The sequence below is a fragment of the Oryza sativa genome, chromosome 2 (assembly GCF_034140825.1).
Source record: "Oryza sativa Japonica Group chromosome 2, ASM3414082v1".
NCBI classification, from domain to species: domain Eukaryota; kingdom Viridiplantae; phylum Streptophyta; class Magnoliopsida; order Poales; family Poaceae; genus Oryza; species Oryza sativa.
In genome coordinates, this window is record NC_089036.1 from 21,773,542 (window position 1) to 21,787,987 (window position 14,446).

The 14,446-nt window shown below is 43.8% G+C and overlaps 1 protein-coding gene and 1 pseudogene across 1 annotated transcript; both read right to left on the bottom strand.

Annotated features, from left to right (window-relative positions):
- Positions 1–1,822: 1,822 nt before the first annotated feature.
- Positions 1,823–3,088, bottom strand: LOC107276749 (E3 ubiquitin-protein ligase EL5). Its single transcript, XM_015768466.3, has one exon. It carries the CDS (start codon positions 3,054–3,056, stop codon positions 2,079–2,081), a length of 978 nt encoding a protein of 325 aa, XP_015623952.1. The 5' UTR covers positions 3,057–3,088; the 3' UTR covers positions 1,823–2,078.
- Positions 3,089–10,150: 7,062 nt separating this feature from the next.
- LOC107280051 (E3 ubiquitin-protein ligase EL5-like) lies at positions 10,151–11,302 on the bottom strand (annotated as a pseudogene).
- Between the last annotated feature and the right edge of the window lie 3,144 nt (positions 11,303–14,446).

The window sequence follows — 14,446 nt, forward strand, 5'->3', positions numbered from 1 at the left end:
ATCTTGTTTTTTTCTATACTTTTACTGTACTTCGTTGTATGATTAGAAATTGTATTTCAGTCTTGCATTTTTTTTCAACTTCGTTGTATGATTAGAAATTGTATTTCAGTCTTGCATTTTTTTTCAACAGTGTATGCATTGTATGGTCCTCATGGATAGTTTTAGCCTTTAATTTGAGCCCTAGGCGTGTAGAGATCCTGGCTCCGCCACTGCCTTGGCTAGATCCGGCCGGAGCGTGGGAGCTGGCGGCGGCGACAGCGCGGCGTTGGCAGCAGAGGCCGCCGCGGCATGGCGGGGTGCGAGGCCAGCGCGGTGGCATAACAAGGGTAGCGGCTACGACGCGATGACACGCCAGCAACGGCGTGATGAGGCGGCGGCGACGATGCGATGACACGCCGGCGACGGCGCTTGCACTGCTGCTGGCGGCGCCCGCCGCGGCAAGGCGGTCGGCCACTGCAGAGGACGGCAAGGCGTAGTGGTGGGAGCCCCTGGTGCCCGACGGTGGTCGGCCGTTGGGGACGACGGCGACGGCGTCGGTGGCAGCCGCGGCAACACCCGTGGTGGTAGCAGCAGTGGTTGACGGTGCGGAGGCAGAGCTCGTCGCAGCGGCGATTGCAAGCACGGAGCTCGTCATGGCGGTCGCGTCAGCGGCTGGCAGGCGACAGCAGGTGGCTGGACGACGGTAGCAGCGGCTGTTGTAGCGATTGTGGTTGCGGTGGGAGGATGCACTGTGGTGGCGATCGTGGCTGAGGTGGGAGGAGGCATGGTGTCCTCGGACGGCTAGCCGAGGGCGTGGAAGACGGCTGCATCTGGCCGGCGCGGCAGCGTTTGGAGGAGGGTCGAAGATTGGCTTGGCGCGGCAGCGTTTGGAGGAGGGTCGAAGATTGGCTTGGCGCAGAGAGAAGCAGCTGATGGCAGCGGAGGCTGGCTCGACGCGAGATGGCGCGGGCGGCGGAAATGGAGGACGGCTTGGCGCGAGAGGCGCATCAGGTGGAGGAGGCTAGCTTGGCATGAGAAGCGCGGTCGGCGGTGGAGGAGGCGACCTCGGTGCGAGGAGAAGTTGCCAGTGGGTGTGGCGCGGCCTACAGCACACGAATGCTGGTCGGCAGGGGGCGCCGGTGCAAGGGTCCCACATGTCGTCAGAGGTTGAGTGGTGGTGGAGCATCGGTGCATCAGCCGTGGATTCGCAGGTGGTGAGCGGTGGGTGAAAACCCAGCCCGGCCTTGGCCGAACTGACAAGGATGGTTAATTCCTCCTTCTGAGGGCGTTGTCATGCTCTCACCCCTAAAGGTTGGTTGCCGGGCGAAAGCCAAGTCTTGGCTCCTTTGAGCCCCGACGGACGGTGGCGGCGGTTTTCCGTCGCTTCTCTTCTTGAAGATTTCGTTATGGCATCCCCTAGCTATGGGGCGATCTCGTCTGTGTTCCTTTGTTGGTCTAGCGGCGATCGGTCACGCTTAGCGGCGGCCGGTCCGGTGCTAGCCTTCTCCCGGATTTGTGTGTTGGCGCTGTCGGTGTGTGGGTGGTGGTATATTTTTTCCTTTTTTCCGGATTACAACCCTCCACAGGGTTGTAATCTTGTAATTTTTCCTGCTCAATCAAAATTAACTTTGCAGCGTCTCATGCTAGGCGTTCAAAAAAAAAAAACGTTGAAGGTTGAGGAGGCCATCGGTGTGAGGGTGTCCAGTGTTATCCCAGGAGTGGCCCAAATAGCTGGGCCATCAGTGTCCTTGTAGGCTTCAATTCTTGTAGGCCTTCCTTTGTTCGTGGGCCTATTTTGGAGTGGGCTGTAGCTGTCCGTGTAGGGAGTGAGTGGGCAGAAATCTGATAGTCAAGATTTGGCTGAAATTCATATTCGGCTCACAATTCATGGAACATACGGAGAGGGATGCTTCTCACTGCCATCCATACATTTCTCTTTGCTACTTGACTGATGAACAAATAATTTCTACTTAAATGTTTCTAATCTTAAAAATGAAATTGATATTTTCTAAAATCGTAGGAATTAATGGCGATTCCAGTTCGGTTCTACCGATATGTACAGGGAGATCGCCTTATAATACTTGACGACCTCGCCGCCGTCAATTCCGGACATGCGCGGCGGCGGTTCTTGCACCGGCCTCGGCCTCCGGTGGCCGTGCCGGCGTTGCCGCCTCCACGGCGCGGATGGCGACGGTGACGCTGACACCGTGCTCGACGTCGCCGTCGTCGTTGTCTCCTCCGGTGGCGCAGGAGCATGACGACGTCGACCCCGCCGCCCCTTGCCGCCCGAAGCTCCAGAGCCTTCTCAGTGACCTCAGCCGCGCCAAGCTCGGCGACGACCTCGCCGCCGCGTCGCGCGGGGTCGTCGAAGCCGCGGATTCGGGGATCTCGATCACCAGCGTGCTGCGGCCCTCCGCTGTCATGGTCACCGCGCCGGCGCCATGGTCGGACAGGCCGAGCAGGACGCTCGCCGGGAGGCTCACGGTGTAGCTCGCCGGCGGCTCCGGCGGGACGGGAGGAAGAGGCGGCGGCGGCACGACGACGGTGAGGCGGCAGAGCGGGCAGGTGGAGTGGGAGCCGAGCCACATGTCGACGCACTCGGCGTGGAAGCCGTGGCCGCACCGGGGGAGGAACCTGGCCTCCTCGCCGTCCTCGAGCTCCGCGAGGCACACCGCGCACTCGACGCCGTCGTCGTCCTCCTCCTCCTCCTCCTTCGCCGCCGCCGCCGCCGTGCTGCGGCTGTACACCGTGACCGGCAGCGACCGGAGCACCTCCGGGTCGACCCCTCCTCCCGTTCCACCGTCCCCGCCGCTCCCAGAGCGCCGCCGCGGCCGCGGCCGCCGCCCGCGCCCGCTCGTCGACGTCGTCGTCACGGCGCGGCGCCGCTCGTCGCAGTAGCACTGGAGCAGGACGAAGGCGAGCGTGAGCGCCGCGAAGACGATGAGCACGGCCGCCACGGTGGCGATGCCGCCGGCCGTCATGGCTGCCTGCCCTGCAGGCGCGGACACCGGCGACGGCGACGACGACGACGAAGACTCGTCCATGGCGGGGCCGCCCTGCTCGACACCCCGCACCATAATAATCGACCGTCACATGCATATGTGACCGCGCGCACTCGAGCTCGCGTCGCATATTTATACACACACACACATAGCGGAGTAGTAGGCTAGAGTGGTAGATGGAATGAGACGCGGTGAGATGCGAGCGCAAGCAGAGGCTTCCTGGAAGGGGGATGCGCGCCTGCGGGGCTTGGGCGGCAAGTACTTGTGTTGGTGTTTGCTAGCGCGCGCGCATTCGTCTTCGTCCTCGTCTTCCAAACGAGCTATCAACGTCGTCCGCTGTTGATGTTGATGCAGGCAAAGTGGTGTTTGTGCGTGGGCAACTTCCATTTGGTTTGGGTACCACTACTACAGAACCCAAATAGATGTGCTGGTTCATAACAAACCGGCCCTAATTATTAATTATAAGAACCGGTTACGCGTATAAACCGGCACCGATATGTGCCGGTTATTTTAAAAAAACAATATACACCAACCGGTTCTATTTATTAAAAAAACCAGGGCAACTATATTCATCCGGCCGCGCACTTCAGTACCTGTGAATCCTCCTATATGTGCTTGTTTATTTGAAAAAAATGGTACCTATAGTTCTAAAACCCACACCTATACTAATAGGGATTGGTACCTATAAATTGGTTCCGGCTGAGAAACCGACACCTATAGTCAACTAGCACCAATATGAATTTCTCCAGCAGTGTATGGTGAGATCGAGTTAAATCAGTTTTGGATCAACGGATGCAATGTCCTCTACTCCTCTCGTTCATTTGCATATCGTTTAAATAGTATGAAAAGAAATAAGATATATTAATATGTGATATATCATTTTAGGAACATATAACTTAGAAAAATATGATTGTGAGTACATATATACTGGTTAAAGTTAGGTTTTGTTGTTCTAAACTTTAACATGTATGTTTGTCTAGTGGGTATATCACATATCAATATATCTTGTTAATCTTTTTAAGAACTTTTTTTTAAAAAATGGGACTATATAGTGCATGTGCACTAATTAGGGCAAACTAGTTGTCATCCTGACTAAATGATGGAATTAACATGTAGCTATTTTATTTAAAGCTTAGGTGGTAGGAATATATTTTCTACTTATTTGCTAGATGAACTAGTACAAATTAGATTTTTCTGAACATCACATTTGCAGACAACATCAAATGACCTGCACTAATTAGATTACATATTTAATTTCAAACTACTCTCTTCATCCAAAAATAAGTTTATTTTTTACTTACTCCACACATAACAATACAAAAGCTAATCCTATTCACTTTATCAAATCCTAAATATTATTGTAATTGTTTTTTCACTTTATCTACTTCCAATATCGTATATATCCTCTACTTTTACAAATTCTAGTACAACGATTGCTTAAAGATAAACTCATTTCGGAACGGATGTGGCATTATTTCGATGATACGCAATATGGAGCAAAACATCCCCGGCTATAATCCACACTTCCGATGGCAATATGAGCAGTTTTTAAGTTTTTCTTTTGGACTGATTGGGACCGGACCGCCGCGGGTAACGACCGAAGAAGAGCAGAAAACAGCAGGTGGCCGCGCGCATGCAGACAAACTCCAGCCTCCAGGTTACCAAGATGACGCTTAAAACACGCACGAGGAAGCCATGCGTGAGGCAGCAGGAACGCCCGGGCTTCGTCGCGAGCTCGCCCAGTCCAGCTGCCGACACGGACATCTGCGGTCAAAAGGACAAATTAACTTAGACACGTGAAGTACTTCCTCCATCTTAAAATGTATCTACCTAGTACTTTCTCTGTTTTATATTATAAGACTTTCTAGCATTGCTGACATTCATATGTATGTTAATAAATCTAACATATATGTGTGTTTAGATTCATTAATATCTATATAAATATAGGCAATGCTAGAAAATCTTATAAACTAAAACGGAGGTAGTACTAGATATGTATCTACCTAGTACTACGAATCTGAACAGCCTCCTATCCAAATTTGTATTACTAGATAATGTCACATCTAGTACTTAGATAGTTATATCTTGAGACGGAGGTAGTAATAATTAAGGCAAAATCTAAATCAAGAGGCCTCTCGTTTTAGTGCTAACGAGAGACCCTATTTGCCTTAGTACTAGTTCCCATTAAGTAAGTAGAAAATATAATCCTATCACCTATGTTTCAAATAAAATTTTCTCTTAAACTACTCATCCGATTTATGATTCGATTACACGGTTGTGTTCGTAAAAATTAAATCTTTACAACAAGATCTCACATGATTATATTTTGATGAAAAACTACAAATTACTTTTATGGTATATCTAAATTACTTTTAGATTTCACTAAATTACTTCTTACACATATAAAAATAATTTTAGTAGAGCTTAAAAGTAATTTACATATATTATAGAAGTAACTTAAGACAAAAAAGAAAGTAACTTTGTCATGACATTAAAAGTAGATCCGTTATGGAGGTAAAAACGTGAGTCTATCTAAAAATTAAATTTAATCAGCACAAATTATAGAATTGACTAAAAAGGATAATAGAATAAACAACTCACAACATTATGATTGTATAATAAGTAATTTAATCAAATCGAAAAGTAATTTATATATATATGATAAAAGTAACTTACATATATAATAAAATTAATTTACAATATAGATATTTCTTTTATCAAAATATAGTCATGTAAGATCTTGTTGTAAAGATTTAATTGAAACGAACACAATGGTGTAATCGGATTAAAAATCGGATAAATAATTTAAAAGAAAAATCTATAAGAAGAAAAAAAAATGTATCATTTGGTGTACTAGTATGCAACCAGGTCTAAGATGAGTCTCTGGTTAAGACAATATAGAGTGCGGTCTCTATCTAGTCATGTCCAATAATTAACTGTAACAAGCATCATTTTCCTTTGCCAGATGATAATTAAATAAATACATGAACCTTATAAAAGTTCTATCAAGACCACAAATACTGTAACTGTATCTTCACTATATATAACACACACACACACACAAAAAAACCTTAATTTGGCCCGGACATGCCCGTTTTGGTAGGTTTAGCGACAAATAAAACCAAACAGAGTCCATAACCTTGGTCAGCAGTGCCGAAAGAAACTGGATTAGCGTTAATTAGGAAAAGCTTTTGGTTTTGGGGTCACGTAAGCAGCGAAGCCTAACCTGTACATCCTCTCTGTTTTTAAATATATAATGCTGTTGACATCTAGACATCATCTTATTAAAAGAATTTAGTGCAAAATATGCAAATAATTAAGTTAAACCTAAAGTACTTTTAGTGATAAAATAAATTACAATGAAATAATTTATATTGACAAGTCTTTCGAATGGTTGTTAAAAAAAATCAACCACGACATATATTATTTAAAACGTAAGAAGCATATCAGGTTCATGTAGCAGGGGGGAAAAACACCAACATGCTTACTCAGATTTTTGCCCATTCATCAAGTAATACAGACACCTTCAAGTTGTTGAGAAAGATATTACTCCCTCCGTATTTTATTTTAATGTATGACGCCATTGACTTTTAACCAACGTTTGACCACTCGTCTTATTCAAAATTTTTATACAAATATAAAAATACTTATATCATGCTTAAAGAACATTTGATGATAAATCAAGCCACAATAAAATAAATTATAATTACATAAATTTTTTGAATAAGACGAAAGATCAAACGCTTGTAAAAAAGTCAACGGCGTCATACATTAAAATACGGAGGGAAAAATACGGAGGGAGTACTAATTAAGAATCTAGGATGAAGTCCAGGCTTTTTGGACAAGTCATTGAAATTTTGGATGGTGAGAATTAATCATGCTGGCTTCTCGTCCTACACCATGCATATTCTCTGGAAAAAAAAAAGGGGGAAAATAACAGAACAGCATTCAATAATACCAGACATGTCACTGTTGTGGACTTAACTAATAATGTGCCACAACGTAGCAAATTTCTCGTTGCCACGCTTGAATCGACCATCTTTTTTTGTTTCTTCAGTTTGACTATTATACTTTTATTTTTCTTACAGGCGGCTTCACTACCCCATGATTGGTCTGCTGTCACAATCCGACCTCCCATCTTTTTAACCCTAACACTAATCTATAAACTATATTTGTTTATTTTATTTTATTTTCAAAACATAGTATCGACGCAAAGCACCCATGTATACACGTGCACACACTCACTCATATAGACATGGAAAAAAGATCTTACGAAATGAGCTACTTCCACTAGTATATCTAATTCATACCGGTACTCGTTAGGTACTTGGTTGGAGAAAATTCTACATCAATAAAAAGATCTGGGCATTGGTAATTATGTTGTTTATAGATTGTATTAAAAGTTTGCAATAAATAAAATATTATATTGCAATAACATGTACTTCCTCCGTTCTCAAATAAGCTAACCTCGTACTAGGATGTGACACATATTAGTACAACGAGTATATGTCTAGATTTATTGTATTAGGATACATCACATCTTAGTACGAGGTTGACTTATTTTTGTATGGAGGGAGTACTCTTTAGGCCCATTATCTACTCAAGATCTGTAAATCTGCTTGCTGATATTAGATGATTTTTACTGGGCCGAATTTGTAGAACTGGCTTTTAAACGGAATAAGTCTATTTTCCTCCCTCATCTCTTACTCGATTGATTTGTCTGCCTCGACCACAAAACCGGGTATAACACCTCCTACATATTTGAAACCAATGAAAATCGACTCCTTCGATGATTTCAGAAGCGGTTTCTTTAGGTGAGACCCACATGTCAATGAGATATGATAAAAAGATATGGCAGCCCCACATGTCAGGTCATCACCCTCCAACTCATCACCCCAAAGGTCCCCACCCCCATGGCTGAGCCAAGAACCCACAACCACCCCCTCCCTCCCCATGCGGCGGTGGCACCGGAAACATCGTGGAGTGGCTGCCCCAGAAGCTAGTGCTACCATCGATCTGACCCGGCGTCATCGGCCCCGCTTCGCCTTTCCTGGCTTGACCACTACCCAGCCCAGATGGCACTCATCGAGTCGCTTCACATCTTCAAGCCCAATTTGGTGAGGGACGGGGTCAGCCCGGTGAGGCCCATTGAGAGAGCTCTCGCGAGGGCGCTAGTGGAGAATTACCCGCTCACCGGGAGGCTGACCGTCTCCGAGGATTTCTGATGAGCTACATGTGGAGTGCGATGGCGATGGGGGTGTAGTTCAATGAGGCTGCCGTTCGGTGCTGGCTCAAGAACATGGATTATTGGGAGGGTGGCCGTCTCTGAGGATTCCACATGTTCCCCCAAAGGTTTGCCACTTTGTTTAGGGAACTATCATCATACTCCATATCGCACTCTTTAAAACTGTTACAAAGATGTCATAAACAGTTTACAAGGTGAGTATGCAAATGCCCTTTTATTGCTCGATATTAGAAAATCCCAGAAAAATGTACAAACCATGAAAGGCTCCTCGATTGAAGCTCCAAGTTCCTCTCTACACCAACGAAAGATTTGGTTAAAAAAGAAAAAGAAAACCTACAAGGTCGCCTAAAAAATATGTAAAAAAATATAGAGGACCATAGATCGATAACTTGCTTTTTCATTTTGCCACCAAAATTGGCACTCCCACCAATAAAATGCATCAGATGCAAATATTTCCCCCAATCAACGTGCCTCAGAATGTGTGTCAAAAAACCCTAATCTCAATGGGGAAATCACTCCCTCACCAAAGGGGAACCAGTCCGAAATTTGTGCTTCCCTTCGCAATGCCTCCGCACCCGACCGCCATTGTGAAGGAAGCACGAGCACGCACACAACAGAGGGAAAGAGAGAAGGGGGGGGCAGGGGGTAGGAGGGGTGTGCCGGACATGCATACCTGTTACCCGTGGCGAGCCGGCTTCTGTGAGACCTTTATGGTGCTTGGGAGGTACCCAGGTTACCTCTCAAACTATTGAGTATCAACCGTTGATTGCTAAAGGGTAGATTTGGGATAGAAATAATTTAATTTGCGCAAACTGTTTTAAGTCATAAGAACTGTGACTTTTTCCTGATTGTTTGCTGCTAGCCCCGAATTTTCTTGTCTGCCATTGATATGCTCGTCTTATACTTCACTAATTCATTAATTTGCATCTTCTACTGCTTAATTACAACACAATTAATAGTTATTCTTTACGTATTTCATTGTCATTTGTAGCGTATCACATCTCTGTTGCCTAGCCTTTCAAAGGCATGTTTGTTCTCTGTTCTCTCCGGCTGACCATGGCGGTGGCTCGCATTTTATAATTGATTTATCGATGAACTCTCAAGCATCAAAGTTTAAAATAGTAGTACTCCGTATTACACTACCTATCATATAAAATAATAACACAGTAGTCTGTATTAGGATCCTAATACAGATTACATGTAATCTGTAGGATCTTCATACTACGAACAATTTTTGAAAAAGAATTGTACTACGAGCAGCTTGATGGAGAAGAACCAGAACTTTCTTTACCGATTTGCCTTATCTGATAGTAGATTGATATAATTTGCCAAGGATAAAATTACCTAACCTCCCGCTTAATCTTTAAGTTAATACCTGCCCACATTTTAAGTACCTTTTCAGAGGTACCATTTGATGTAAACCATTAGATTGGGGTGGATCAACGAATGTTATGGTTTCAAAGTACCGGAGAAAGTCTCTCTGCACATATACATATAGCATGGAGTAGAGCGCACGTGACTAGGCGTGGATGCACACAAAACCCCTCGTCAGCTTCGATTATTTGACATCCTAACTCACTTTCATTCACTCAGATAGTCCCATATATCATCTTTACAAGTGTTAATTAAAGCAATTGAGCAACGAAAAAGTGTTAAATTATCAAATTCTCCACCCCCAACCCAGCCCATACACACTAGTGTCCAGTGTTATGCCAGGCCAGGAGTGGCCCAAATAGCTGGAGGATACACATAGGCTTCAAATCTTGTAGGCCTTTCTTTGTTTGCGGCCCTATTTTGGTGGGCCATGTGTTTTTCTAGGCTGATTCGTCCATGTGGAGAGTGAGAGGACAGAATTCTGATAACCCAGATTTGGCTGAAATTCATAATTGGCTGACAAATCGTGGAGCATTCTGAGATGGACTGATGAACAAATATTTTCTACATAAATGTTTCTAATCTTAAAATGAAGTTGATATTTTCTATGTGATACATAAAAAAAAAACAGTAGGAATTAATGGTGATTCCAATTGGGTTCTACCAATATGTACAGGGAGATCGCCTTGAAATACTTGGTCTCTGGCTGGACGACCTCGCCGCGGCGGTTCTTGCACCGGCCTAAGCCTCCGGTGGCCGTGCCGGCGTTGCCGCCTCCACGGCGCGGATGCCTACGGTGACGCTGATGCGGTGCTCGACGTCATCGTCGTCGTCTCCTCCGGCGGCGCAGGAGCATGACGATGTCCAGACTCCAGAGCCTTCTCAGTGACCTCAGCCGCGCCAAGCTCGGCCACGACCTCGCCGCCGCGTCGCGCGGGGTCGAAGCCGCGGATTCGGGGATCTCGATCACCAGCGAGCTGCTGCCCTCCGCTGTCATGGTCACCGCGCCGGCGCGCCCTGGTCGGACAGGCCGAGCAGGACGGTCTCCGGGAGGTTCACGGTGTAGCTCGCCGGCGGCTCCGGCGGGACGGGAGGAAGAAGAGGCGGCGGCGGCACGACGACGGTGAGGCGGCAGAGCGGGCAGGTGGAGTGGGAGCCGAGCCACATGTCGACGCACTCGGCGTGGAAGCCGTGGCCGCACCGGCGGAGGAACCTGGCCTCCTCGCCGTCCTCGAGCTTCGCGAGGCACACCGCGCACTCCACGCCGTCCTCCTTCGCCGCCGCCGCCGCCGCAGCGCGGCTGTACACCGTGACCGGCAGCACCTCCGGGTCGACCCCTCCTCCCCTTCCACCGTCTCCGCCGCTCCCAGAGCGCCGCCGCCGCCCACGCCCGCTTGCCGACGTCGTCAAGGCGCCGCGGCGCCACTCGTCGCAGTAGCAATGGAGCAGGACGATGAGCGTGAGCGCCGCGAAGGTGATGAGCACGCCCGCCACAGCGGCGATGCCGCGGAACGTGATGGCGGTCTGCCCTGCAGGCGCGGACACCGGCGACGGTGACAATGACGACGACGACGACGACGACATGGCGGCGCCGCCCTGCTCGACACCCCGCACCATACTCTCGATCGTCACTCGTCCGGGCACTCGATCGAGCTCGCATAAACTTATATATACACTCAATCGAATGGCACGCAGAGGGGCTTTCCTGGAAGGTTGGAAGGGGATGCTTATACTTGTAAGATGGATTAATACGTGATAAATCATTTCACAATTACATAAGTTTAAGTTTGATTCTTGTGAAATTAATAAAAAATAGTACTCCCTCCATCCCTAAATATTTGATGTCGTTGACTTTTTAAAACATGTTTGACCGTTCGTTTTATTCAAAAACTTTTGTAAATATTATTAAAAAACTTTAGTAGTAGTAGTATATTTAACAATGAATTAAATGATAGGAAAAGAATTAATAATTACTTAAATTTTTTGAATAAGACAAACGATTAAACATATTTAAAAAAAAATCAATGGTGCCAAATATTTAGGGACGGAGGGAGTATGTCTATAAGCACATGTATACTAATTAAAGGTAAATTTGTTGTTTTTATTATAACTTATGGAAATTGAATTTGTGCTTACATGTTTGCGTCTTATAATATACTAGCAAAAATGTCCATGCGTTGCAACGGGTGAAACAATTCTAATGATAATATACGTTTTTCATGCATAACCATATCGATGATAATGTTTGTATGGATTGTTTGTAGATAAGACAATCAGAAAATTGGAACATCTTCAATGTAATGGGCCAACCTCGACGATGGCAAGCTTACCGATGCTGCTTTACCTAAAATAATTGGATTATTTATGTGACACCATGCATATAATTTAAAATACTTTTCCATTGTCATTCTTGCAACCAATAATATGATCAATCAAATCCTACACCGCCTTGCATGGTCAAGTTTACATAAAATAGAGTCATTATGCACTCTTCTCTAAATAACAATTAAAATATTATTTTTAAATATTATTTCCATATAGTATGTTATCAAAAATAGTAGCTATACTTAAAAAATAGTCTGATAATTAAGTCTGATAATGATATACAGAATATGTAGGGTCTTTAATAACGAGAATAGATGACGAAACAAAAGCCGTGGAGATGGAAAAAAAAAAGTCGATGAATCATATCCGACCCAAGCGTCCATCAATTTAGCGTTTTTTTACAGTTTTTTCAGAACGGCTTGTTTTTTTATAAAAGATTTTTTTTGCTTGCGCAATATTTTCAAACCATTTTTTAGAAATAGCGCGTTTTTTCTGATAGTTTTTTCCTCGCAAGTTTTTTTTTTGCTTTTTTACATACAATGAAATCTTTTTTTCTAGCGTGTTTTCTTTTGCTCTTTTTTTCTGACTTCTTTAAGGAGTCCGACCTTTTTTAGATTTTTTATATTTTTTATGGTTTTTTTCTTTTTTCTTTTATAGGAATCGGATTTTTTTATTGTTTTCCCCATTTTAGGGAAAATCAGATCTACGTTTTTTTTCTTTTTCGCCACTTCTTTTCCCCTTTTATAGGAATCATTTTTTTTGTTTTTCGCCGTTTTAGGAGGAATTGGATCTACATCGTGTTTTTTTTCTTTTTCGCCACTTTGGGAATCGAATATTTTTTTCGCTGTTTTTTTTTATTTTGACGGACGATGGAAACACTTTTTATTTTTTAAGTAGTAGAGATAGAGATAGAGATAGAGATATAACGTAGTATCAATCTATTTTATTAAATTTGTTTGAAACTATTTATAATCCACAAGCAATGTCACTGTCAATTTTATAGTTTTTCTCTTGGACCGACTGGGACCAGACCGCGCGCACGGGTAACAATATGTAAACAACGGGTGAGCGTGCACATATGCATGCCTTAGAGCAAGTGCTGTAAAGACTCATGTGTTATTCCCTCCGTCCTATAATATAAATATAAGATATCTTGAGTTTTTGCTTGCAATGTTTGATCATTCGTCTTATTAAAAAAATTGTGTAAATATAAAAAACGAAAAGTTATGCTTAAAATACTTTGGATAATAAAGTAAGTCAACAAAAATTCTAAATTTTTTTTAATAAGACGAGTGGTCAAACAATATAAGCAAAAACTCAAAATCGCTTATATTATGGAACGGAGGGAGTACTACTAAAAGGTGGAGGAGAGAAATAAACAGAAAATATTAAGCACCGTTTTATACTCAACTTTACCTCGATCACGCGATGTCCACCATTTTCTTTACCAAGGATATATAGATAAATAAATATACACGATCCTTATAGAAATATTACTAAGGGTGTGTTTGAGGATAGGGAAAAGAAGATTGAGGAGATGTTCACTACAATTTTATTTTAGCATTGTCAAAATATTTGGTAAGGTTTGAGAAGTACAAATCATGTTTAGTTTCTTACCTTTGCCAGAGTTTAGATTGCTACTTTGCCAAATTTTGGTAAATACTAAAATTTGGTAGGGTTAATTTTGACAGTAAAGTGAATAACCCCTAAGTAGATACATAAAACGAGATAAGCCATTAACGTATAAATAATTAAGTATTAATCTTTTAAATCTTAAGAGATAGATTAATATAATTTTCTAAAACAATCTTTATATAGAAAATGTTTATAAATAACATATCGTTTAGTAGGTTAGGAAGTGTGTGTAGAAAATGTTTATAAATAACATATCGTTTAGTAGGTTAGGAAGTGTGTGTGAAAAATGAGAGAATTTTCCTCTCCTTATATGCTGCTACCCAAGTTGGCCTATATATGATTGCGTTCGGCACAGTTATTTGGCCAGGCTAAACAAATAAACATGTGTCTCATACATATATAAAATTTTATGTATAAAAGATTTTTTTTAATGTTCGGATTGGCCTGGATGTACCAGTTTTGGTCGGTTTAGCACCAAATTAAACCAAACAGAATCCATAACCATAAACTATCCATAAGGTCAGCTGGTCAGCAGTGCCAAAACTGGATTTAGCGTTAGCAAAAGCCGTTGGTTTTGGGGTCACGTAAGAGCAAAAGCATAACCAAGGTCTTCCCTCCGTTTTTAAATATCTATAACTAATATAAATATTCGTTTTTTTTCGGTCGTCACCTCATAGGTGCGGTGTTTTTTTCGTCCCCCTCGCCTCCCCCCAAATCCCAGTCGGAATTGCATTGCCCCCACCCAAAAAAATTCCCAATCGGAATTCAATCAATCTTCACAATGGGAATTCAATGAAACCCCCCGAATCCCAATTGCACTAAGAATCGGATAAGGGAAACACCTTCCAAAATCGGCACAACCAAATCGGATGAACACACCGCAAGA